The 23501-nt window shown below is 44.7% G+C and overlaps 1 protein-coding gene across 6 annotated transcripts in view; it reads right to left on the bottom strand.

Annotated features, from left to right (window-relative positions):
* The window catches only part of GARNL3 (GTPase activating Rap/RanGAP domain like 3), a 144642-nt gene that overhangs the window by 92450 nt on the left and 28691 nt on the right, over positions 1 to 23501 (bottom strand). For 4 of the 6 annotated variants that reach the window (XM_081803634.1, XM_081803638.1, XM_081803633.1 and 1 more), the window contains exon 3: positions 14787 to 14856. In XM_081803634.1, the coding sequence (XP_081659760.1) occupies positions 14787 to 14856 (70 nt within the window). Of the gene's footprint in view, positions 1 to 14786; positions 14857 to 15818; positions 15842 to 22604; positions 22754 to 23501 lie in introns of those variants that run through there. The other 2 variants (XM_081803635.1, XM_081803636.1) reach the window with 2 other exon arrangements.

The raw sequence follows: 23501 nt of genomic DNA, 5'->3' as shown, positions 1-23501 counted from the left end.
TAAAATATACAAACCCATTTTGTATACAGATTTAATTTCTAAAGGGACATACAGTAAATCTTAATAGTGATTACCTGTAGGTGGTAGGATTACAGACGAATTTAATTTTCCTGTGCTTTTCAGTATATTTCAAATTTTCTATGATGAACATGCATTCCCTTTATAATCAGAGAAGTATATTTAGAAGTGTGCTGGCATGCACACGCACACACACACAAAGACTGGGAAGTAATATAAAAAATCTGAGAAGAGGAAAAGAATTTATCAGACACTAGATTTTTAGCTAAACTGATCTTTTAGCTAATATGTGGCCCTCTGGTGGTGAGCTAATTACCACTGGAGACACAACCACAACGAGAGAACCACGAGCCCTGCCCACTAGAAAAGGTGAAATGACCACAACTAATTACAGTGTAAAATATGACAGGTACCACAGAGAAAGGCAAAGAAATCGAGGGTTCTTTTTTTTTTTTTTAAGATTTTTTATTTATTTATTTATATGACAGAGAGAGAATGAGAGAGCACATGAGAGGGGGGAAGGTCAGAGGGAGAAGCAGACTCCCTGCCGAGCAGGGAGCCCGATGCGGGACTCGATCCAGGGACTCCAGGATCATGACCTGAGCCGAAGGCAGTCGCTTAACCAACTGAGCCACCCAGGCGCCCCCGAGGGTTCTTTTTTTTTAATTTTTTTGAGAGAGAGAGTGAGCAAGAGAGTGAGAGAGAGAGAGAGGTGGAGGTGGGGGGGGTGGTGAGGGAGGAGGGAGAATCCTAGTCAGACTCCATGAGGGGTTCAATCTCATGACCCTGAGATCATGACCTGAACCGAAATCAAGAGTCAGATGCTTAACCGACTGAACCACCCAGGGGCCTCAAGAAATGGAGGGTCCTAAAGGGTGAAAGATGACTTTCCCATAGGGGAATCACGTAAGGCTGCTTGGAAAACAGACCCGGCAGATGCATATTTCAAGAAGGTATTTTAGAAGGAAAGAGAGCCATAAATAGGCCTGGGTAATGGTGGGTAAAGGCCTGTTCGGCTGGATCATGGGCCATATGAGCAAAGGCTCCAAAGACAGGCTGGCGAGAGACTGTGGGAAAGCCTTAAATGTCAGGCTAAACAATTTCCTGCTTTATCCCATAAACAAAGGAGAGATGCTGAAGGTTGTTTGTTTGAAAGCATCAAGATGATATTGACAGAGCTGAATATTTGGGAAAGAACTCTTTACGGCATTAAGGAAATCAAAGCCCCCAGACTCAGGTTAATTACAGCTGAGCATTCTGACAAAATGGATGTAATCTTATCAAAACTAGTGGCATGGAATCGTAGAGATGTCAGGGAGACTAGATAAAGTGCCAGAAGCTCAGGGAAGGAGGAAATGACATCATTGCCACACAAAAAAAAGAATATACAGAAGCAAACTTTCCTGCTCTTTTCTTTTTCCCAGCTCCTTAAGAGATCAAATGAGAAACACGTAAGGACCTTAAAGTCACTTTCATTATGGAAGCTTGTAACTGTACACCATTCAGCCCACCCCAGACATAATGAATTAGGGTTCAAACAAACTCCTCAAGTGACTTTTATGAACAATAAAGTTTGAGGGGCATTGGAACAGGCCATAACACGGCAAGATAACAGAACTTCTTGGTAAATACAACCTACTGGGATAAGGTGGGGGGACAAGCTCTACAACTTACTAGTTGTGTGACCTTGAACAAGTTATTAATCTCTCTGAACTTTCGTTATCTCCCTAGTAAAATGGGGGTAGTAACACCTCATCAGGTGATTGTGGAATTTGAATTAGTATACATACATATACACATATATATTTCCATGCATACATATATACACGTATGTGTGCATCTATCTCCCTACCACTCAAAAGGTTGTCTGGCATTGTATGTGCACATCCACGTGAATAAATAGCAAACTAGCCATGAAATCTGTCTAGGACATACATCCAATAGGATTTGCTAAGAGACTGGATGTGGGGTATGGGAGATTTCCTGGTTTCTGGAATCAGCAACTGAAAAGAAGGTAGCACCATTCCCTCAGTGGTCTGAGGTAGGGAAGAGGGACAACCTGAGTTCAGTTTTGGACATGTTGAGGTTCAGCCGCCTGCAGGCCATCCCAGGAGAGACATCCAGTGGGCATTTGGGCAAATGGTTCTACGTGCTGTGGATAAAGATCTGGGAAGAATACATGGATGTATGAGTCACAGTCTGAAGGCAGTAACTGAAGCCATGGAGTAGGAGAGATCACCAAGAAGGAGTGTGTAGCATGAGCAGAGTATCTGAGACAGAACCCTGAGGAGCATCAAAATGTGAGGACCTGGCAGAAGAAAGGAAATCTGTAAAGAAGCTGAGAAGGTGAAGCAGGGAGGCAGAAGAAGGTGTTCACAGGGCCCGTGCTGCAGACTGGTCCTGGAAGATAAAGATTAGGCGCGGATTTGGTAGCGATGAGGTCTTTGTGACTTTGGCAAGAGCAGGCTCAGTGAAGAAGGAAAAGGGGAAGCATCCAAAGGAGGAATTCAGAAGGAAAACTGTGGAACTATCACAGGGATCAAAAAGAGACTTCAGAGAGTGGCTGAAATGTGCTCCCAGAGTAATTAAAAAGTCTTACCATCTCTTGAGCAAATGTGGTTTGAGATTATATTTTAAAAGACTGCACCACAGTGATAACTACAGTAGACTGATTAAAAAGCTGAGACCAAAAAGCATACAATCCTTTTCTTACACATAAAGGAAACCGAAGTCACTGCTTTAATTAAATGGGTAGGATAGTTCCATTTAAAAATGAGAATATTAGCTGGGGCTCAACCGTAACAGTGAGGCGTGAAACCGGAAGCCCTTTGTGGCCAGTCAGCCATGGTGGCCATGCTGGACCCGGGGCTTGGCTTGCCCTACCCTCACCTGGTGGGGAAAAGCAAGGGAAGCCAACTGTAGAACCCACCACAGATGCTCCCATCTCTTACAAAGACAGTGAAAAGCTGCTCCAACCCATGAGATGGATGTGTACCTGAAGAAAGCAGAGACTTGACCTGAGACACGGTGGGGCTGGAAGGCCAGGGCCTCAGCTGAGGGGCACTGGGAGGGACCTCAGTGAAACCTCAAACACTCTCCCTCCTGCGGCCCTGGGGGGAGTGTCCCCCAACCTACAGGAGGCAGTCAGTAAGTTAAAAGGGCTAGACTCACTTCTGAGGGCTTAAAAAAGAGCTCTGAATATTCAGAGCCCACCTAGTGAAATACTGGAAAACAGACCAAATTCCTTTTCAGCTTTAACAGCACTGAGAGAAGTAAAAGAGTGGTTTTCAAACTCGAGTGTGTGTGTATGTTCGTGGTTGTTGGATCCCACAGTTCTGATGGTGGACCTGCCTAAATTCAGAAATAAGCACAGGTTCTTAAAAAGCGTTTTCAAAACAATGAAAATATTTTCTCTTCATGAGAACAGTATACAAAGGTCTATAACACGATATACTTTTGACCAAGTTAGAAATTTACTTTTGCTACAACGGATGGTATGCACTGGTGAGCCCGGTCTTACTGGAAGCTGAGGGGGCAGGTGCAGGGCAGGGATCGCTCTGGCACAAGTAAGATGGGAGAGGCAAAGGACATTACCCAACAGGCACCAAGAAAGAGTGTGTGTTTGAGGCACACATGAGAAATTTGCTTCCTGGGCATATGAGAAACCACAATCAAGGCAGAAAACTTGATTTCCTGTGAAGAATTTACTAAGCAAACAATCTGTTAACAATTTGTGTCTCTGGTTATATAAAAAATAAACAGTTACACACTGGTCAGAATTTGAAAGTATTTTTTTTTTTTTTAAGATTTTATTTATTTATTTGACAGAGAGAGACACAGCAAGAGAAGGAACACAAGCAGGGGGAGTGGGAGAGGGAGAAGCAGGCTCCCCGCAGAGCAGGGAGCCTGATGCGGGACTCGATCCCAGGACCCTGGAATCATGACCTGAGCTGAAGGCAGTCGCTTAACCAACTGAGCCACCCAGGCGCCCTGAAAGTATTTTTATAGTATACCAGGGTATTACTATACCCCACTACTTGAAAACCACTAGAGTCAGTGAACAAAGACCCTGGGACACCGGTAGAAAGTGTAGGAGCCAGAGATGGGCAGCTGAGCTGGGGCCGTTGCAGCAGCAGGGAGATCATCCTGTGGGGAAGGACATGGCAGCAGTGATAGGAGGCCACCAGGAAGAGCATGAGATACTGTGGACCTGCAGAAGGTTAGGAGTGGAGTGTCTCCAATTCTAATTGTTGTTGTTGTTTTTTAAACTCCACACCCAACGTGGGGCTCGAACTCATGACCCCAAGATGCTCTACCGACTGAGCCAGCTGGGTGCCCCTCTCCAGTTCTATTTTTGAAACTGGAGCGCATGCTCGTGCTGAATATCATGGAAGTGGCTGTTCCCAAGACTTTTGTGTGGGAAAATTTAGAGGACTTGCTTGGTATCTTATTACAGTGTGTGTTTAGCTAGTGGATTTGGCATCATTTTGGGTCTCAACTATCCAAGATGGTCACTGAATGGCTGGTCAGGTGGCGCTAATTTTCCTCAAGGGTTGTTGATCTTATGAAAGTAAGTCCCGCTATCTCAAAAAGTAGGGTGGGGAGGAGACAAGGGTCAAAGTCATTCTGTAAACTTACTACCGTCAACAGGGGACAGAAGGTATGCTGTTAAGGGCTGGATATGGAAATGCCTTGTTTGTTTATGCTCTACCTTATATTTTTATTTTATTTTTTTATTTTTATTTATTTTTATTTTATTTTTTATTTATATTTAATATAATATAATAAATATTTATATTATTTTTATTTTATTTTATTTTATTTTAAAAGATGTATTTATTATTTTAGAGAGAAAGAAAGAGAGAGAGATCACAGGGGTGGGGTAGGGGAAAGGGAGAGAGAGTCTTAAGCAGACTCTGCACTGAGCTCAGAGCCTGACGCGGGACTCAATCTCACGACACTTGAGCCCAAACCAAGAGTCGGAGGCTTAACCAATTGTGCCACCCAGGCACCCTTCTACCTTATTTCTAAGAAATGTTTAAAGCAGTTTACCAAAAGAGAGAGAAAAAAGAGAGAGAGTGCTCACGTGAGTGCGGGGGAGGGGCAGAGGGAGAGGGAGACAATCCCAAGCAGGCTCCACGGCCCAGCGTGGAGCCCAATGGCGGGGCTTGGTCCCATGACCCTGAGATCATGACCTGCGCGGAAATCAAGAGTCGGACCCTTAATTGACTGAGCCACGCAGGTGCCCCTTTCTGAAATATATTTTATTCAAAGGATAAAATTAGATACAGAGCAAGTTCAGAACAAGGGCAAATTAGGTGCGGGTACATAAAATGAAAACAAGAAAATCAGATTAGGATGTAAGGTAGTTAGAAGCAAGCCATAAATAGGGCTCTGAGCTTCCTGGAGGCCAATGCAAAGAGGAAAAAACCCAAGTAATTTACAGACTTCCTACTGCCTATAAGATTAACAACCAAGCAGCTTCATGGGAGAAGCATTGTACTTTTTGGTCCTGAGCAAAACTTTTCTCATAGGTCCTCTTAAGAGTGAAACTTTGTGAAACACTGAGAAAAAACCTCAAGAGCATCCTACAAGAGACATACCATCTAGATGCATATGGCTCTTTCTATTCTGCCCACCAGCGCAAGTTAAAGGCATAACGCCCAGGCACAGATCAAGATAAGCAAGTCTAAGAGAGGCCACAGACAGCAGGCCAAATGTGGCTGTCTTATGGTTGAGATTAATCCAGGAATTAAATTTAAACCATTTATGGCATGGATGTCTCTTTGGATAATTCTTTTTTTTTAAGATTTTATTTATTTATTTGACAGAGAGAGACACAGCGAGAGAGGGAACACAAGCAGGGGGAGTGGGAGAGGGAGAAGCAGGCTTCCTGCCAAGCAGGGAGCCCGATGCGGGGCTCGATCCCAGGACCCTGGGATCATGACCTGAGCTGAAGGCAGACGCTTAACCGACTGAGCCACCCAGGTGCCCCTCTTTGGATAATTCTTTATCAACATTCTTCTTAAAATCAAGCTTGTTAAGATTTGGCCAGAAGAGAGTTTGAAATTACACGTTTGAGCTAAAACCTAAAGCAGGGCTTCTCTGTGCTGCTGATTAAGGGCAGAGGAGTTTGCTCCAACAATCAACTTCATTTCTTTAGAAAACAGCCTATAAGCAGCAGGGGCTTTAAGAGCATGGGCTTAGAGACTGAGAGGTTAGGCCCAGGGGGTCTTGGAGCCACACAGACCTGGGTCTACATGTTACTTTTACCACTCACTGGCTGTGGGACCTCTCTGAGATCATGAGTTAAATGGGGAGCCATTCATTATCCACAAATGTCTCCTAAACCCCCACACTGTGCAACATAATCAAATAATACCCACTGCACAGTTGTTTGTAAGGGTTAAACAGGTAAATGCACCTAAAGCATTTAGCTCAGTGACTGGCACATAGCAAATATTCAATAAACGTTAAAACTAATAATAGTAATAACAAAATAATCATAATAAAAGATTTGTCTCCATTATGATACATAAACAATTACAGGATGAACGTCTCAGGTTCTACATCACAGAAGATGGTTGCAAGGATTTTAAATTTTAGCCTGGGAAAGGTTCAAAGTCACCCACAAAGACACCAAAAATACCCAAAAAAGCACTCACATTTTTAAACCACATTAACTTACTGGTAAATGTTCTAAGATAAACATGACTGGAGGTACCTCACTGAGTCAACCTGCTATTTAAGATTTAGATACGAGCCAGTTCCATTTTGGAAAACATCTGCCGAAATGATGATTTTAGCTGTAGAATGTCAAAGTCTTGATGTGCTGATGTTCCTGAGGGAAATATGCTGGTAACTTCAATAATTTCTCAATTTGGTAATACTACATAGAATATAATTTCTCCCATAAAACGCCTATGAAAACAAAAAGCCTCCTCAACCCTGAATAGAGAACAAAGCTGGACTGTGTCAGGGATGTTGGACGGGCCACTAGATCACTCATTAGCCAAGAATCATCTTTCTGAACAACAGTCCCACAGGCACAATTCAAATTCATGCCTGAGCAAAAATACCAATCAGTACGTATCAGCCTGCAGGGTGCAGGAGTCCTCAACAGTCAAAACCTCAGATGTGGAAATCTGCAGATGCCAAGCAAGTCCACTGTAAACCGTTCTTTTGATAGTAATTAGGTAGTACAGATAGCCTTTGAGGCCACCGTGAGCTCATCACAACAAAACCATGCCATCCTCACAGAGAAGCATTTATATGTTTCTTTCCTATACAGCAGGGGAGCATACAACTCATCAAAATGCGGGCTTGAGTCATGAAGGTACAGGTTTAAAAAGGATTGGACAACATTTCTCTGGACTTGAAATTGCCTTACAGACTGTGGCACCCCCAGAAGTGTCAAGATGTAGGGTTATATGAGAATCAGCAGCGGGGCTGGGCAGGAGAGAGCTCTATATTGTGCCCACACCATTCATCATTCATAACACATCAGTTTTGTATCCGTTGAGTCAAAGGCCAAGAAAAGATCAATAAAGGCTACAAACAATCTTTGCTTTTCCTGACAGATTTCCATACGAAGCGATGAAGAATGGTCGATGGCTTAACAGCTACACCTTGCTGAGAATGCTGCCGTGAGAGACCAGACTTCCAATTCATCAAGACTATGTTTTAGATGGAATGCACTGTAAGCTAATGAGTCCAATTATATTGGGGGAGGGGGTCCAAGAGGCGTGTTAGTCCTTTCTTTTATTTCTATTTGATGGGTTAGGCTACTTTCTATTTTAAACCAAATTGAACCATTCATTCAATCAATCAATATTTACTAAGTAATGAATGCTAAGCATTGTGCTTGGTGCTAGGGACACAATGGTAACTAAAGAGTCATGACTCTTATTTTTTTTTTTTAAAGATTCTATTTATTTATTTGAGAGAGAGAGAATGAGAGAGAGCAAGCACATGAGAGGGGGGAGGGTCAGAGGGAGCAGCAGACTCCCCGCCGAGCAGGGAGCCCGATGCGGGACTCGATCCAGGGACTCCAGGATCATGACCTGAGCCGAAGGCAGTCGCTTAACCAACTGAGCCACCCAGGCGCCCCATGACTCTTATTTTTAGGGAGTTTATAATCTGCACCCTTGTTTATGGGATTGAAAAAAGTGTCAAGAATAACGGTTCACTGGCAGAAGAAGAAATTTTCACCAGGTGCTTTTAGTTTGAGCTTTTAAATCATCTACTATATGAGGCAATGTTAGAGATGCATTTGGGGTGTCATGCTATTTGGAACTGAATTTTGTCCATAACCTTTCCAGAGAGAAGCTGCCCCATCCCCAAACTGTGCTGAGGAGCTGGGTCTTGGAGGCCATATTTATACCACATGACCCCACTTCCCTAAACACAACAGTCTGAATCAGGGATAGACACCTGAACCACCGTGACATTCTACTTGGCATTTGAAACTGGGCCCAAGAATGAACAGACTAGGGTGCGCAGTGGGGCTGTAAGACAAAGGGAATTGGGGGATTGGAAGTCAGTTTAGTAATAAACAACATTTAATAGGAACTCAGTACGTGCCAGGCCCTGTGCCAGGTCCTAGAGATACAAATATGAACAAGGCAGACGTGGTTCCCACCCTCATCTCTAGTGGACGAGAGAGTACTAAGTAAACAAATACATGAAATAAACAGAGTGTGCTAAATACTATTAAGAAAAGAAATAGGATGCCGAGTTACGGAACGGCACGGAGAGAAGGACCACTTGAGGTAGGGTGGTTGGGGAGCCCTCTCTGAGAAGGTGACATTTAAGCTGAGATCAGCCATGAGAAGTGATGGGGAAGACCATTCCAGGCAGAAGGAAGATTAAGTGCAAAGGCCCCGGGACAAGGAAGAACTCATGTGTTCTTGAGACCAAAACAAGGCCAAATGTGTGAAGCACAGTGGAGAGAGCAGCATGAGGGAGGGTGGAAGAAGCCGGCAGAACCGGGATCACCCAGGTTCTTGTAGGGCTTCGTAAAGGGTCTGGACTTGAATGGGCAGCCAATGAAGCGTTTTCAGAAAGAAAAGACATTGTATTGCCAACATTTTAAAACATCACTCTGGTGTGAGGACACACATATAGACTAATGGGATAGAAGAGAAAGCCCAGAAATCAACCCTTGCATGTATGGTCAAGTGATTTTATTTTTTTAATTATTTTGTTTTAATATTTTATTTATTTATTTGACAGAGAGAGAGAGACAGCGAGAGAGGGAACACAAGCAGGGGGAGTGGGAGAGGGAGAAGCAGGCCCTCCGCTGAGCAGGGAGCCCTATGCGGGGCTCCATCCCAGGACCCTGGGACCATGACCTGAGCTGAAGGCAGACGCTTAACGACTGAGCCACCCAGGCACCCCTGGTCAAGTGATTTTAGACAAGGGTGCCAAGACCATTCAATGAGGAAAGGACAGTCTTTTCAACAAATGGTGCTGGGAAAACTGGATATCGACATGCAAAATAATGAAGCCGGACCCCTATGTCATTCCACACACACACAAAATAACTCCCAATAGATCATAAACCTAATGAATGAAGTTGGACCTCTATCTTACACCATATACCACATACAACAATTCAAAATGGATCAAGGAAAAAAAGTAAAAGCTAAAAGTGTCGAATTCTTAGGAGAAAACACAGTGGCAAATCTTCCTGACACTGGATTTGGTAATGACTCCCTGAATATAACACCAGAAGCACAGACAATAAAAGAAAAAAAAATGGATGAATTGGACTTCATGGAAATTACAAAATTTATGCATCAGAGGATATTGTCAACAGAGTAAAAAGACAACCCACATAACAGCAAAAAAGATTTGCAGATCACTTATCTGATAAGGGAATTGATATCTAGAATATATTAGGAACCCCTATAACTCAGTAACAACAAAACAAACAACTTGATTAAAAAATGAGCAAAGAAGGCAAAGAACTTGAATACCGTTTCTCCAAAGGAGAAATATAAATGACCAATAAACACATGAAAGGATGCTCAACATCATTGGTCATGGGTGAAAGGTAAATCACAATCAGACACCCCTTTACAACACATTAGAATGGCTATTAAACAAGATGGAGCAAGTATTGGTGAGATTGTGGAGAAACTGGAACCCTTGTGCATCGCTGGTGGAGACATAAAATGGTGCGGCCACTATGGAAACATGCTTGGGAGTTCTTCAAAAGTTAAAAATAGAATTATCATATGATCCAGTAATTTCACTTTCAGTTAACAGACCCAACAGAATTGAAGAAAGCAGGGACTTGAACACAGACCGGCACACCAGTGCTCACAGCAACATTATTCACGATAGTAAAAAAGTACAAGCGGGGCGCCTGGGTGGCTCAGTCGTTCAGCGTCTGTCTTCAGCTCAGGTCATGATCCCAGGGTCCTGGGATCGAGTCCCACATCGGGCTCCCTGCTCCGCGGGAAGCCTGCTTCTCCCTCTCCCACTCCCCCTGCTTGCGTTCCTCCTCTGGCTGCGTCTCTCTCTGTCAAATAAATAAATAAAGTCTTTAAAAAAAAAAAAAAAGTACAAGCAACCCAAGTGTGCACTGAGATAGATAAATGGATAAGCCAAATGTGGTGTATACAAAGGATGGAGTTCATCCACAAAAGGGAATGAAATTCTGATACATGCTATAACATGGATGAACCTTGAAAATATCACGCTAAGTAAAATAGACCAGACACAAAGGACAAATATTGCAGAATTGCACTTACGTGAGGTCCCTACAGTAGGCAAATTCACAGAGACAGAGGCAGAATAGAGGTTACCAGGGGCTGGGGAGAAAGGGCGAATGTGGACTTACTGTCTAATGGGTATAGTTACTGTTTGGGCTGATGGAAAATGCTCTGATAGTGGATGATGATGATGGTCACCTAACATTGTGAATGTACTTCCTGCCCCCTGAATTGTACACTTAAAAATGGTAAATTTTCTGTTGTGTATATTTGACCACCATGAAAAGAGGTGTTAAAAACGCCGCCACTGCTCAGAAAGCAGACGGGAGAGAGGTGACTGACTGTGCAGTCAGGGGAGCTGGTCGGCTGAGAGGATGCATCAGCACTCGGAGAGTGAATGCGAGAAGTCACAGGGACCGAAGAGAACCTGAGAAATTAGCTAGAGTCTGATGGCTTCCTGGTCACATGAGGCCCAGCTGTGTTTCCTGCGCTTCATTTTGGTGAGCTTCACCCACACCCTTTCAGTGAATTACTTTAGACTTGCGCTGGACTGAGTGGGTCTTTGTTCCTTGCAAGGAAACAATTCCTGATGAAGGCAGGGAACAGCTGGGCTCCGGCAAAGCAGCAAATGCTGGAGACTGCTGGCTCCTAAAGCCAGACCCCAGCTCCAGGAAAGCAGAGAAACTGCCTTTTCCCTCCGCTCAGTGCCTAGCACCATGCCCAGTGAGGGGGGGGGCAGGGGCAGGCCTTCAATACGTGGGTATTGGATGAGCGCCAAGAAACCCCCCATGAGTCTAGAAAGGTCTGAGCTTCCATGTTTTCATACATGGAATTCATACAACTAAGCCCCCAAATCTGTCCTCATTATTGATGTCAATAGCCAAGCTTGGTTCTTCACAAGGACTTCTACCTCATTTGTTCAAGGTCAAAAGAAGTCTATGCTCAAATTTCAATTTTGCACCCTTCTACAAACTTTGAGTTTCAAGATGCCCAAGATTGATTGGGTTTCCAACAATTTCATCAAACCAGGTGTGTAAAAAAAGTTAAAACTTGGGCGCCTGGGTGGCTCAGTTGGTTGAGCAACTGCCTTCGGCTCAGGTCATGATCCTGGAGTCCCGGGATCGAGTCCCACATCGGGCTCCCTGCTCGGCGGGGAGTCTGCTTCTCCCTCTGGCCCTCCCCCCTCTCATGCTCTCTCTCTCTCTCTCAAATAAATAAATAAAATCTTTAAAAAAAAAAAGTTAAAACTTATTTTCTGATGCATACAGAAAATACAGAAACAGTTTTTTATAATTAGCTGTTGGTCAAAGATGAGAGAAAATGTCTCCTTCCTTAAAACAGCGGAGTCAGATTTTCAAGAGATCTTTAGACAGCAAAAATGGAACTTGGCTCATTTGATTTTTCTCAACCATTCCAACCACCAAGACATGCCATTCCTGACAAGGGAAAAGTCGACACAACCTAATTTTACAAAAGGAGGGGAACTGTTACCCAGAGAACTGTTTATAACGATGTTGGGCTATCACGTGGTTAAAATGGTAACATGAGGGCTATATAACAAGAAGACATTTGCAAAATACGGCTGGACAAAAAAAAGAGGAAGAGAAAATTATACGTGTAATTTGATTACAGCTAGGTGGAACTGAGGTTAGTCGCTAGAAAGATTGGAAGGTACCAAAATGAGATAAAGAAGTGGCAATGGGGCAGGGGAATTATATATGGAATTTTTAAATGTATTTAAAATTTACTTTATACTATTTTAAAAGTCAGCTAGAAACACACACACACACAGAGACAGACACACCCATGGCTTGCAAACAAAAACTTGAACAAATAAAAGGAAGAATTTTGGTCAATGAGCTGCCTCATTAGGCTGAGGATAATCGATGACAAGTCTGGGGTTCTCTAAGGCAGGCTTTCTTCAGGTGTGGTCCTGGGACCAGCGACATCACCATCCCCTGGGAGCTTGCTAGAAACACAAATTCTGGGTCAACCCCAGACCTACTGGATTGGAAACTCTGGGGACGGGGGCCCAGCAGTCTGTTCTGAGAAACTCTCCACGTGATGCAGATGCCTGCTCAGGTTTGAGAACCACCTCTCTCAACTACCTCCCCAGTCTGACAGCCTGTGGTTTCCACAAGTCTATAAAGGGTCCATCCTTCACACCTTTGTTGTCTCCCCAAACACCACTCTCACCATTTACAAGAGCTTCATGTGACTTACTGGATCCGGTCCAAAGTCCACCTGCAAGTCAAGGTCCTCCTTTGGTTACCAAATTTCATCTTTACCACCACGGCTAGCTAATATGGACTGTGCTTATGTGCATCATCTCATTTAATCTCCTGACAACCCTATAAGGTAGATTATATTAATATCCCCATTTACATAACATATAATAATATAATAATATAATATCCCCACAGATGAGAAAACTGAGGCCAAAAGAAGTCCAAGATCAGACAAGTGGGAAATGATGAAACAAAATGACTTCTGGGCACAAGTTCTTAAGCGCCACTGAGGTTCAGAGAAGTCCACAGGCAGTAGTGGGTGCTGGAGCTGGTATGTGAAGCCAGGCCTGATTTCAAAGCCTGCCTGCTTTGTGGCCACTCAGCTCGGCTGCCTCATACACTCTTCGAAGCAGGGCCATTTGCTCACTGCCCCTGGAATACATCACTGCCAAGAATCACATTGTTTGCAAATATCCACTGTCTGTCTTCTCTGCCACCAACCCACGGCCATCCTACAGCCTCCACGAGGCCTTCCGGGCTGCTTCCCCGAGATCCCTGGCTAGGATGGGTCACTTCCTCCCTTCTCTTCACCCCCACCGGGCCCTATCTGTATCCCTCTCACGAGATTTACCAGTTCACGCCCTGAATTATAGCTCTACACATGCTCCTTCGAGGGAGGCGGTGGTCTGAGTTGGCCCGGTGCCACCAGCGATGGACACAGAACACGCACTGATGGAGTCAATCAATGTGTCTTTCATGTGACTAAATTCATTTTCTAGCTGCTTTATGTATCTTATCTGCCCAGCTCAAGACCGTAAGCTCCTTAAGAACAAGGACCAAATCTTTCACTTATTTTATGTTTTCAAGAATACTCAGCCCTGGGCCAGATATACAGTCAAGTCTGTAATATTCGAGTGAATTCCAACACTGCTACTGGTACGCAGCTCTGGTATAATTTGTCCTACTACTTAAGCCCCGCAAGAATGCAGCATATATTAATGGAAGAAAATGGAGTGCTACACAAATGGATCCAAGCAACTCATGTTTTATAAATAGATAGAAATAATAAATTCAATGTTTTTAATAGTGTTAAATAATAATCAAGAAGATTCTATGAGCACATTTTCCTGAAAATTGGTTCAAATTTCCATGCAATTGGGGGAAAAAAAAATCACAGTTCTGTCTTTTAAAAAACTGAGGCTAAAATATGCCTTCATTATTCCTCTTTTAAAATGAAAGCATACTATTTTAAAAGCTCGTAACATAAACCCTAATGTCTCTCGCAAGGAAAATGTAGATATTTTCATTCCAGATATCTATCAACTATCACAGTATATTCTAGCCCAACAAATATACTTTTAACAGGAAGAAAAAAAATCTCATAAATATTCTAACTCCTACCACATACCCAGAAAGCAAAGGTACGGAAAATCAGAACATGTATTTCAATAATATTTAAACCTCAAAAACTAGATTTGTCAACTTTTAGGAATAAGATAATATAAAAACCAAATGCTGCCTCTCTTAATTCATAAATCATTTAATTATATACCCCAATTATATGCACCAGAGAAAAATACCAAGCCACAACATATTTTTAACAAACTGGAAGGCACAGATTCAGAGTACGTAACAATAAAAACAAATAGATAAAGATGATCAGATTATTATGGCCTTTCAATAGTCATTTATTCCCATCCCAGCCCCACACGGTACCCACATGGTCTGACAGTAAATATACAACAAAAGACCTGATGAGCTCGGCGATGCTCTAAATCTAAATCAATGTACTACCACTGAACAGACAGTGTAAACTTACCAGCTCCACAGATCCATAATGTTTCCTACTGAAATCCCCACGTCTACAGCCTAGGTCTTCCGAGACAGAGCTGGAACAAAAATGCTTCATCAGTATTATACATAGCGATCTGGCCACAAACCTTCTGCAAAAATCGACTACCATTTGCAAAAAGGGCTGCTGTGGGACAGGCTTTGCCCCGGCTCCTCACTGCAGGGGAGCCTCCTTGCAACACACACAGTCCCCAGCAGCCATTGCAGAGCCGGCGCTCATGGAGCCCTCAGTAACAAGAAAAACACCCGAGTCATCCCTGGAAGTATAGGCAATGATTGAATTAAATATTTAGTCATTTGGAATCGATTGAGATTTCCAAGGCTACTGGTGGTTTATAATTTCATTTCTGTATAACCAAAGGGGATGAGAAGCCCTGCAGTAAACTTGAGGCCAGGGACAAAGCTTGCAATTATCTCTCGTTTAAGAGAGGCTCTTTGTCCCAAATATTCAACATAAAAATAACCAGCATTATTTAATGCTATAGACCAGAAATGAAACTTTAAATAGGAGGAAGAAACTTCCAAATCCTGGTAGGCCCCACCCCACCCCTTTTCATTTATGACAATATGACAATATGAAAAAAAAAGAGCAGCACTGACAAAAAATCTAAAAATCTAACTTCAAGGATCTTTAGTGTTTATGTAACAGTAGCTAACACTTCCTCCAGCCCCACCCCCCCTTAAATCAGATAAGAAAAATTACACGCATTGTGAAGAGCAATTAAAACAAGGGTAAAACTCTTACTGCATTTACATCTTGAATGCAGAGTTCCACACTCAAAAGACACATATCTTATCGATGAGTTAGTCTATTTAGGACCCCAAGTAGTGCTCCTGAAACCACTGGAGCCCCACAAACGCAAGCAGCTTTAACAAATTTTGTTCTTATAGATGTCATGCAAATAACTCTCCCAAATGGTAGAAAACAAAATTGCACAGGACCTACAAATCGCTCCAAAATATTTGGGCTCCAACATGCAAAGAAAGGTGCATTTTGTACCTTTTCATCCTTCCTTAAAAGGTAGCTACATTTTCTAAATTACAGCCTTCTTGGCACGCTCAGAGAGAGACTGACTTCACTGTTCAGCATCCACAGACCTGACTCTTTGCCAGGACACTCTTTGATAGGCTCCAAGCAAGACAGCATGAGAGAAATGAGGGTCTATTGGTATTCTGCTTCCACCATTTCACAGAGATGGCTGAATTAATCTTATATGAGAAATTTAACCTTTTGTAGTCCTCACTTCCTTAGCAGAAAATGTGCAACAAATTAATGAATACTGCGTGGAAGTGTGCCCCAGATATTTCCCAGGCTACCGTCCTGCTTCCAGAGACAGGATTTTCTACCCCTCAGAAAAGTCTCTGGAAGAGATTTAAAACTGCCCTCCACGGCCTATTCCAGAATGCAGGAAATATGTCCTCTATGCCCGTTTTCTGAGCCCGTTCTGAAAACCCTCCTGGAGAATACTGCCAGCGCCCCACCTAACAGCTGCAGGATCCTTCCCCGGCGGCCCTGGGGTACCAACAGAGTGTGCTCCAGGGACAGGAGCGTCTCTGCCCTGGGCCAGAGATGGGGCACAGAGTGAATGCCCAATGGCTGGTGACGAAAGCTCTGTCTGCCCAGTTCAGCCCACCTCTTCGGTTTTGGGGGGCACCATCCCACCACCAACAGCGGCAGCAGCTTCTAACACAAATGACCAACATCATGAGAAGAGCAAGGCTGCTGGGCTCTGGGCCCCTCCCCGGGCTGCCCTAAGCACCACCGAGGGCATTCTCAGACACAGTGCCAGCTCCCTAACTTTGCCAACAGCCAGAAACTAACACAAAAAAAGACGACAACCCTGCATCCTGGGGCAACCACATCCTTAGAAGCTTCATAGCAGGAAAGCAGTGTCCTATGAAAACAACCCAGAGATACAGAAACAGAACATCTGCTCTCAGTTGCCCTTTTCCCCCTCTCATTACATTTCATGCAATTCGCTGCGGAGACAGTGCTTGCTAATGGCGAGAGCCAGGCTGAACTATATGGGGTGCCTTTCTGCGGCTGCAGGAGGCACTCGAACCGCCATGTTACAAAACCCTCTGGCCTCCCCGACTCGCTCCCCAGGCTCCCGGGCTCCTTGGTACCCAGCACAGGAGATGTGATTAAAGGAGTCACCCAGAGCTCCAAGAGGAACTTTGCTCTCCTGCGGGTCCTGGTGTCTGGCCTCCTGCTCGGCACAGAGTGGACATGCAGGAAATGTTTGTTGTATTAATGAAGGTATTTGCACATCGTTTGGATCTTACTTGCCAACACCTGAGAGCACCCCTGGTGAGCACCAAGGCAGGCTGCCTGTTGACAGTCTCCCTCCTCAGCCAGCAGTCATTAGTCCATCAGACAGTCCTGGCCCAAGAAGCAGACCCTGCTATGTGCCCGCCAAAACCTATTCTCCTTTCTTCTTGGGCTTGTCACTAGACCACATCTCCGAGCCCCTCTTGCAGCGCGACCACATGACTGAGCTCTGGCCAAGAGAATATGGGCTGAAGCGCCAACACCACGTCCAGCACGTCCTGTGGGAGGCGCCTACTTTCCTTCCCCTTGGCTAACAGGGTGGAGAGGACTATGAGGACTGACAGGAGGGCTGAGCTACAAGACGGAAAAAACCTGGTCTCTGAAAGAGACCAAGGCCACACCTCTAGGAACATCTGTATTAGAATATGCCATGAGCAAGAAATCAACACTGAGCTGTGTCCATCCCATAGCATTTCGGTTTACCTGTTAAAGCTGCCGTGTCCCCCGAACTAATACGGTAGCGACTGCTACCATAGCAACAGCCTAAAATACACAGCACCTGCTTGGGAGGCAGGCAGCTGCCAGTGAGGAAACTGATCTTGGCGGCCAGGAAGATGGAGATCTAGGGAACACAGTGGCAGAATACGTGATAAAACGTATCCCTACAGTTACACAGAAGGGGGCCCTGTGCCTTCTGAGCCTGCAGCTCTAGGGAAAGTGGCTGGATACGGCAGTGAGGCTGTGCCTGGCTCCTCCTGGCTGACCTTAGCAAAATTTTTTTTTTATAAAGAAGAGACGAGCCCAGGCAAGAACCGGACGGGTTTCACACAAAGGAAGGGAACAGAGAGAGTCTAGAGACCAAGGGCCTCACAGGCTTGAGAAATCACTGTTTCTGGACTCTAAACAGGAAGAGTTCTGTTGTGGGCAGAAATGATGGGTACCTCCTCCAGACCCAGCCCATACAAAGTTCCCACGAATAATCCTTGCTCTCTTTCCTCACCCACTGGCTGACTGGAGAGGGCTGTGAGGACCAACAGGGGTGAAGCCCCAACAAGGAGGAGGCTTGGTCCCTATGTGACCACAGAGAAGATCCCCAGTGACATGAGTGAAAAATGACTTTTATTATTTTATGTCACTAAGATTCAGTTTATGACAACAGGTGATTTTATCTCAACGGATACAGCTCTCTGTCATTAACAGACAGGAGAAGAATAACTCCCACAGAAAGTGGTGGTCAGAGGGCTGGCGGGCTGGGATGACTCTCAGGGGTCAGCAAACCATGGGTCCCCCCACCGCCCGTTCTTGCAAACAAAGTTTTATTGGAATGCAGCCATGCCCTTTGGTTACCGGGAGTCTGTGAGGGCGTTTGCATCACATCAGGGCGGTGCTGAGCAGGGGCAACAGAGACTGAATGGCCCACAAAGTCCAAGCTCTTTACTATCCAGCCCTTTACAGAAAAAAGTTTGCCTGACTACTGCTGTAGAGCCTCGCGAATCCCTGTTGCTGGTTTCAGGCCTCCCCATAAACTAGATTAATAAGCCAATGGAAATACTTGAGTCCATCAGAAAACCCGGGGGAAGCTTTCTAAAAATGCAGATTCCCTGGCCCTATTCCCAGAGGTGGTGATTCAGCATGGCTGCGACTTTAACAAGCAGCCGGGGAAATTCTGACGCCAGTGGTCCACAGACAGTGTTTTGAAAAAGACTGCTCTTCCAGATGATTCTGGAATCCCTGGGAAACCCGTCAGCCATCCTGCAGCACTTCCATCAGGAGGAACAAGGCCGTGTTTGTTTTAACGGGAGGACGTGTGATATAGTCTTTCCGGGTACGTGATTCAGTCACAGACATATTAAGTTCTTAACCTCTCTGGGCAGTAGTCCCCTCCCGTATAAGATGTGGCTGATAGTATCGCCTACTTAACAGGGTTAGAAAGGATAAATGAGAACAAATAAAAGTTCATTTTAAACACAAGTTCTGTCACATAAAAACTACTCAATGTGTTAGCTATTGTATTATTGTTCTTATTAGTGGTATGAATTCTCAGGTTGTTAGAGCCCTGAGAAGGGACATTCGACATAAATGATTACCCACTTTTTAAAGAGGTTTAAATAAGACACCACACCCCCATAGCAGAAGATTTGGGGCCAAGTGCAGCCTCACAGCTCAGCATGACGTCTCCTCCCTCAAAGCGCTGCCTTAGCAGTGTGACCCCACTTAGAGAATACTTGGGACCCAAGAGCATGTCACCAGCACAAGGCAGGTGCAAAAAAGAACCGGGGAGTTCGAGTTCCTCGCTCCCACGCAATGTGTTCTGGGCTTTAAATATAAACTCTGTTTTAGCAAATTAATGTGTGAGGATGCTGGATCACGCCTTGCAAGCATGCACAGAGCTGAGGACCTTCGTGTTACGTCTCTAAGCAAGGCCTGGGATGAGAGCAAAGATTTCCAGCCCCACAAAGAGGCTCGAAAAATTACCAGTATACAAATCAGGTTCCCAGAAAACAGGACAACCTCCTCCAAAGGGTCAAACTAAATAAGGAAAGAAAGGAAGCTGATACTCAGTGATACGGGTCCGTTACAGGACTGACCTAGAGATTAGTGATTCCCCCTGAAGACCGGCCAGACCCCACTAATCCAGGCCCCTGTCATTTCCAGCCCTGCTGGAACAGTTAAAGCCGACAACAAGTGCAGGGACTCTTCTTGGGTCAGCAGAGAGAATTTGTGAAAAGCAACAGGAGGATTTTCAAAACCTACTGACAGCAGAGTTCAATGTCAGGAGCTCCAGGACGAGGCCTCAGCCCTCTTGATCAGCAGATAGAAAGAGACAGATGGAAGAGACCCCCCTATTTGAGGAACAGGGAGGCTAAACAATGAGCCAGACTACAGATTTAGGCCTGGATGGAGCCTGAGCCTCCTAACACCAGGAGCCAGAACAGCTTATTGCACAGAAGGGACCAGTTGTCTCTCCTGAAGGTAAGTGACACCAAAAAAGCAGAGATGCGATCATACAGTCATTTCCAATGATGAAATGGAAGAATTCTGTTCTCTTCTGAAGACAGTTCAGATATGAGGAAGGAAGAATTCAGCAGGCAGATTTGTAGAGTGTAAGGAGCCCTGGGAGTCAGAGCCCTTTGGTCCTTGCTTCAGATAGCTCCCTGTCCCTATCCTGGTTCTGGGGTGCCGTATCATGTGTTCCTTGGACCAGGATCTTAGGTTTGCATACTCTTAGCAAGTTCCCCCAGCCATAAGGTGGTCAGACAGGGCTGGATTTGGAGCTCAGCTCTGTGACCTCAGGCAAGTTACTCATCCTCTCTGAGCCTCCTTCCTCATCTGTAACATAGGCTGAAAATAATATCTGTCTCTATGGGAGGATGAAAAGATACCATAAGTGCTTAGCACAACACCTGACACATAGTAACCACTAAATAAATGTTGGTTATTCCAACTTCCAGGGACCTTATCTGTCGTGGTCATCACTATGCCTCATGTGTCTTACAGAGTACCTAGTTCATAGCCGGCTGCTCAGTGATTACTGGTTGAATAAATGAATCATGAATAAGTGATAAGGTCTGCTCACCTTTGCTCTGCTTACACTCAGGTGGGCTCCTGCCTCCTTCTCATTCCCCTTCCTCACCCCTCAGCTACCATTAGATTTTCTGACAACCTCTAGGTGCATCTGATGTTACTTTCACCATCACTAAGACACCTTTCTCACCTGAATCCTCGTTTCTCCAACATTCTGGAATGCATTCCTCCTACAGTAGTTATGTATCCACTAAGTTTCCGACAAAGACACATGTCCCTGGACTTCACCTGGTTCTCTATTATAATTCAAGCCTTCCCAGATAATTCCCTGCAAAGTTCCTCTCGATAATGATCTCTACCAGTGCCTCTGAAATTCTCTCTCTAGCTAAAAAACACCCTACCAAATGCTGGCGAGGATCGGAGCAGCCAGACCCCTCACACATCTCGGTGGGAATGGAAAATGGTAAGCTAAGCCTCTTCGGAGAACAGTTTGGCAGTGCCTTATAAAATTAAACATGCAGTTACCCGTATGACCCAGTAATTACACTCTTGGGCATTTATCCCAGAGAAATGAAAATGGATAGTCACAAAAATCTGTACACAAATGTTTTGTAGCAGCTTTCTTCAGAATAGCCCCAGGTTGGAAAAATCCTAGAAGTCCCTGAAAGGGCAAATGGTTAGGGGGTGCCTGAGTGGCTCAGTTGGTTAAGCGTCCAACTCTTGATTTTGGCTCAGGTCATGATCTCAGGGTTGTGTGGGATTGATCCCTGCATCGGGCTCCGCGCTCAGCAGGGAGTCTGCTTCTCTCCCTTTCCCTCTCCCTCTGCCCCTATCCTGGTTCACACTCTCTCTAAACTAAATAAATAAATCTTAAAAAAAAAAAAAAAAAAAGTGGGGCAAATGGTTAAACAAAGCGTGGTATATCCAGCCCATGGAGTATTGCTCGGTAATTAAAAGAGCAGACTGCTGATAAATGTAACATATATTTCCAGGGAGTTATGGTGCGTGAATCAAAGTGTGAATCACAGCCAATCCTGAAAGGTTACAGACTGTGTGATTCCATTTATCTAACATGTGACAGGACTGTGTGTAGAACAGGAACCTAGGACCAGTGTGCTGTATCGTTGACAACTTCCTGGCTGTGATACCGTACACCCATGACACAAGATGCCTCCGTGCGGGAAACTGGGCAGGGGGCACCTGGCATCTCTCTGTGTTATTTCTTTATTTCTTCTTTCAAAGTAAGCTCTGCGCCCAGGGTGGGGATCGAACTCACAACCCCAAGATCAAAAGTCGCACATTCTTCCGACTGAGCCAGCCAGGCGCCCCTCTCTTTGTTTTCTTACAACCTCATGTGAATTTATGATTCTCTCAAAATAAAAAGTTTCATTAAAAAAAACTGTATCTGAGTCAAAATTCTTTCACTCATTCAATAAACAGTTCCTGAGCACGTATGAGATACCAGGTACTGGGCTCAGGTGCTACACCTGAGATGTGTGGTCCCTGGATCTTGGGGTGCTTACGGTTCAGTGGGAAAATGTCAAGGACACAGGACTTCACGGGAACAGAAATATTGCGCAAGCAAGGCACACCTGTGTCGAGCAAATACGGTAAATTGTAAAACAGCCTCTTTTTATCCCCTCAGGAGTAGCATATGCAATCTTCAGGTGTGGGTGCCCAGAGCAGAAGCCTGGGGAAGGGGGCGTCTGTCGTGCTTTTCTCAGCTCAAGACCCACCATCCAGAAAGCTGGGAACCACCACCTACAAGAAGATTTCCTGCAAATGTAAGGTCTGTGCATCTGCTCTCTCCCTTCCCCACTCTTCAGTGACCTGAGCTTCCCTTTTCCTCTAAGAAAAGGGACTGGAGAGCTTTCCAGCTCCAAGGATAATCTGCGCATAGGAGACCTATTCAGGCATGACCACAAAGTGTTAAGCAGAAACTGGTTTAAGGAAAAAAAAAATGAACAGATAACATATGTTGCTGCCTACCTCCCTTGATCACCTGCAGATTTTGCTTCTTTGGGGAAATCCCTCCAAGGTCTCTCTCCCCAGGTCCTCAACGTTTTTCCACTGAGATGGACAAGATCTGCCTCCAGTTGCACCCAGACCCTGAAGGGAAGCATGCTATCCAGAGTGGGTTAGTACCCTGTGTGCCAAGAATCCTAGAGAACACCCAGGTTATTCTGACCCTTGCGATTCAGAATAGTGTGGTCCTTGGACCTGAGCCGGTGAGAAATGCAGACTCTCAGGCCCCATCTCAGACCTAATGAAACAGAATGGCACGATCCCCTGAGGATTCATATACACATTGAACTTGGAGAAGCACTGACTCTAGATCTTGGTTCTCAAACCTAGCTATATATCAGAATCATCTAGATTTTTTTCTCTAGTCTGTTTTATTATGAAATATTTCAAGACATAGAAAAACAAATAACGTGGGGCGCCTGGGTGGCTCAGTCGTTGGGCGTCTGCCTTCGGCTTGGGTCCTGATCTCAGGGTCCTGGGATCGAGCCCCGCATCGGGCTCCCTGCTCTGCGGGAAGCCTGCTTCTCCCTCTCCCACTCCCCCTGCTTGTGTTCCCTCTCTCGTGCTCTCTCTCTCTCTGTCAAATAAATAAATAAAATCTTTAAAAAAAAAAAAAGAAAAACAAATAACGTAATGAACATTATAGACAGACTTGAAACCCCTGAGTACCTCTTTGGTCCCACTGTCATCTCACCCTGCCCCAAAATAATCACTAAATAATTAGGTTTATACTTCCTGCTCATATTTTTATATTTGCACTGTGTGCTTATTCACAAACAATATACAGTATTATTTAGCATGTTTTAAAATTTTACACAAATACCATTACTATGCATGTCTTCCTCCAACTAGCTTCTCTGG

This window comes from Leptonychotes weddellii, chromosome 14, assembly GCF_054177405.1.
Source record: "Leptonychotes weddellii isolate Sample4059 chromosome 14, ASM5417740v2, whole genome shotgun sequence".
Taxonomy (NCBI): Eukaryota; Metazoa; Chordata; class Mammalia; order Carnivora; family Phocidae; genus Leptonychotes; species Leptonychotes weddellii.
Note: the sequence above shows the minus strand (reverse complement) of the source record. Positions and strands in the feature narration are given on the sequence as shown.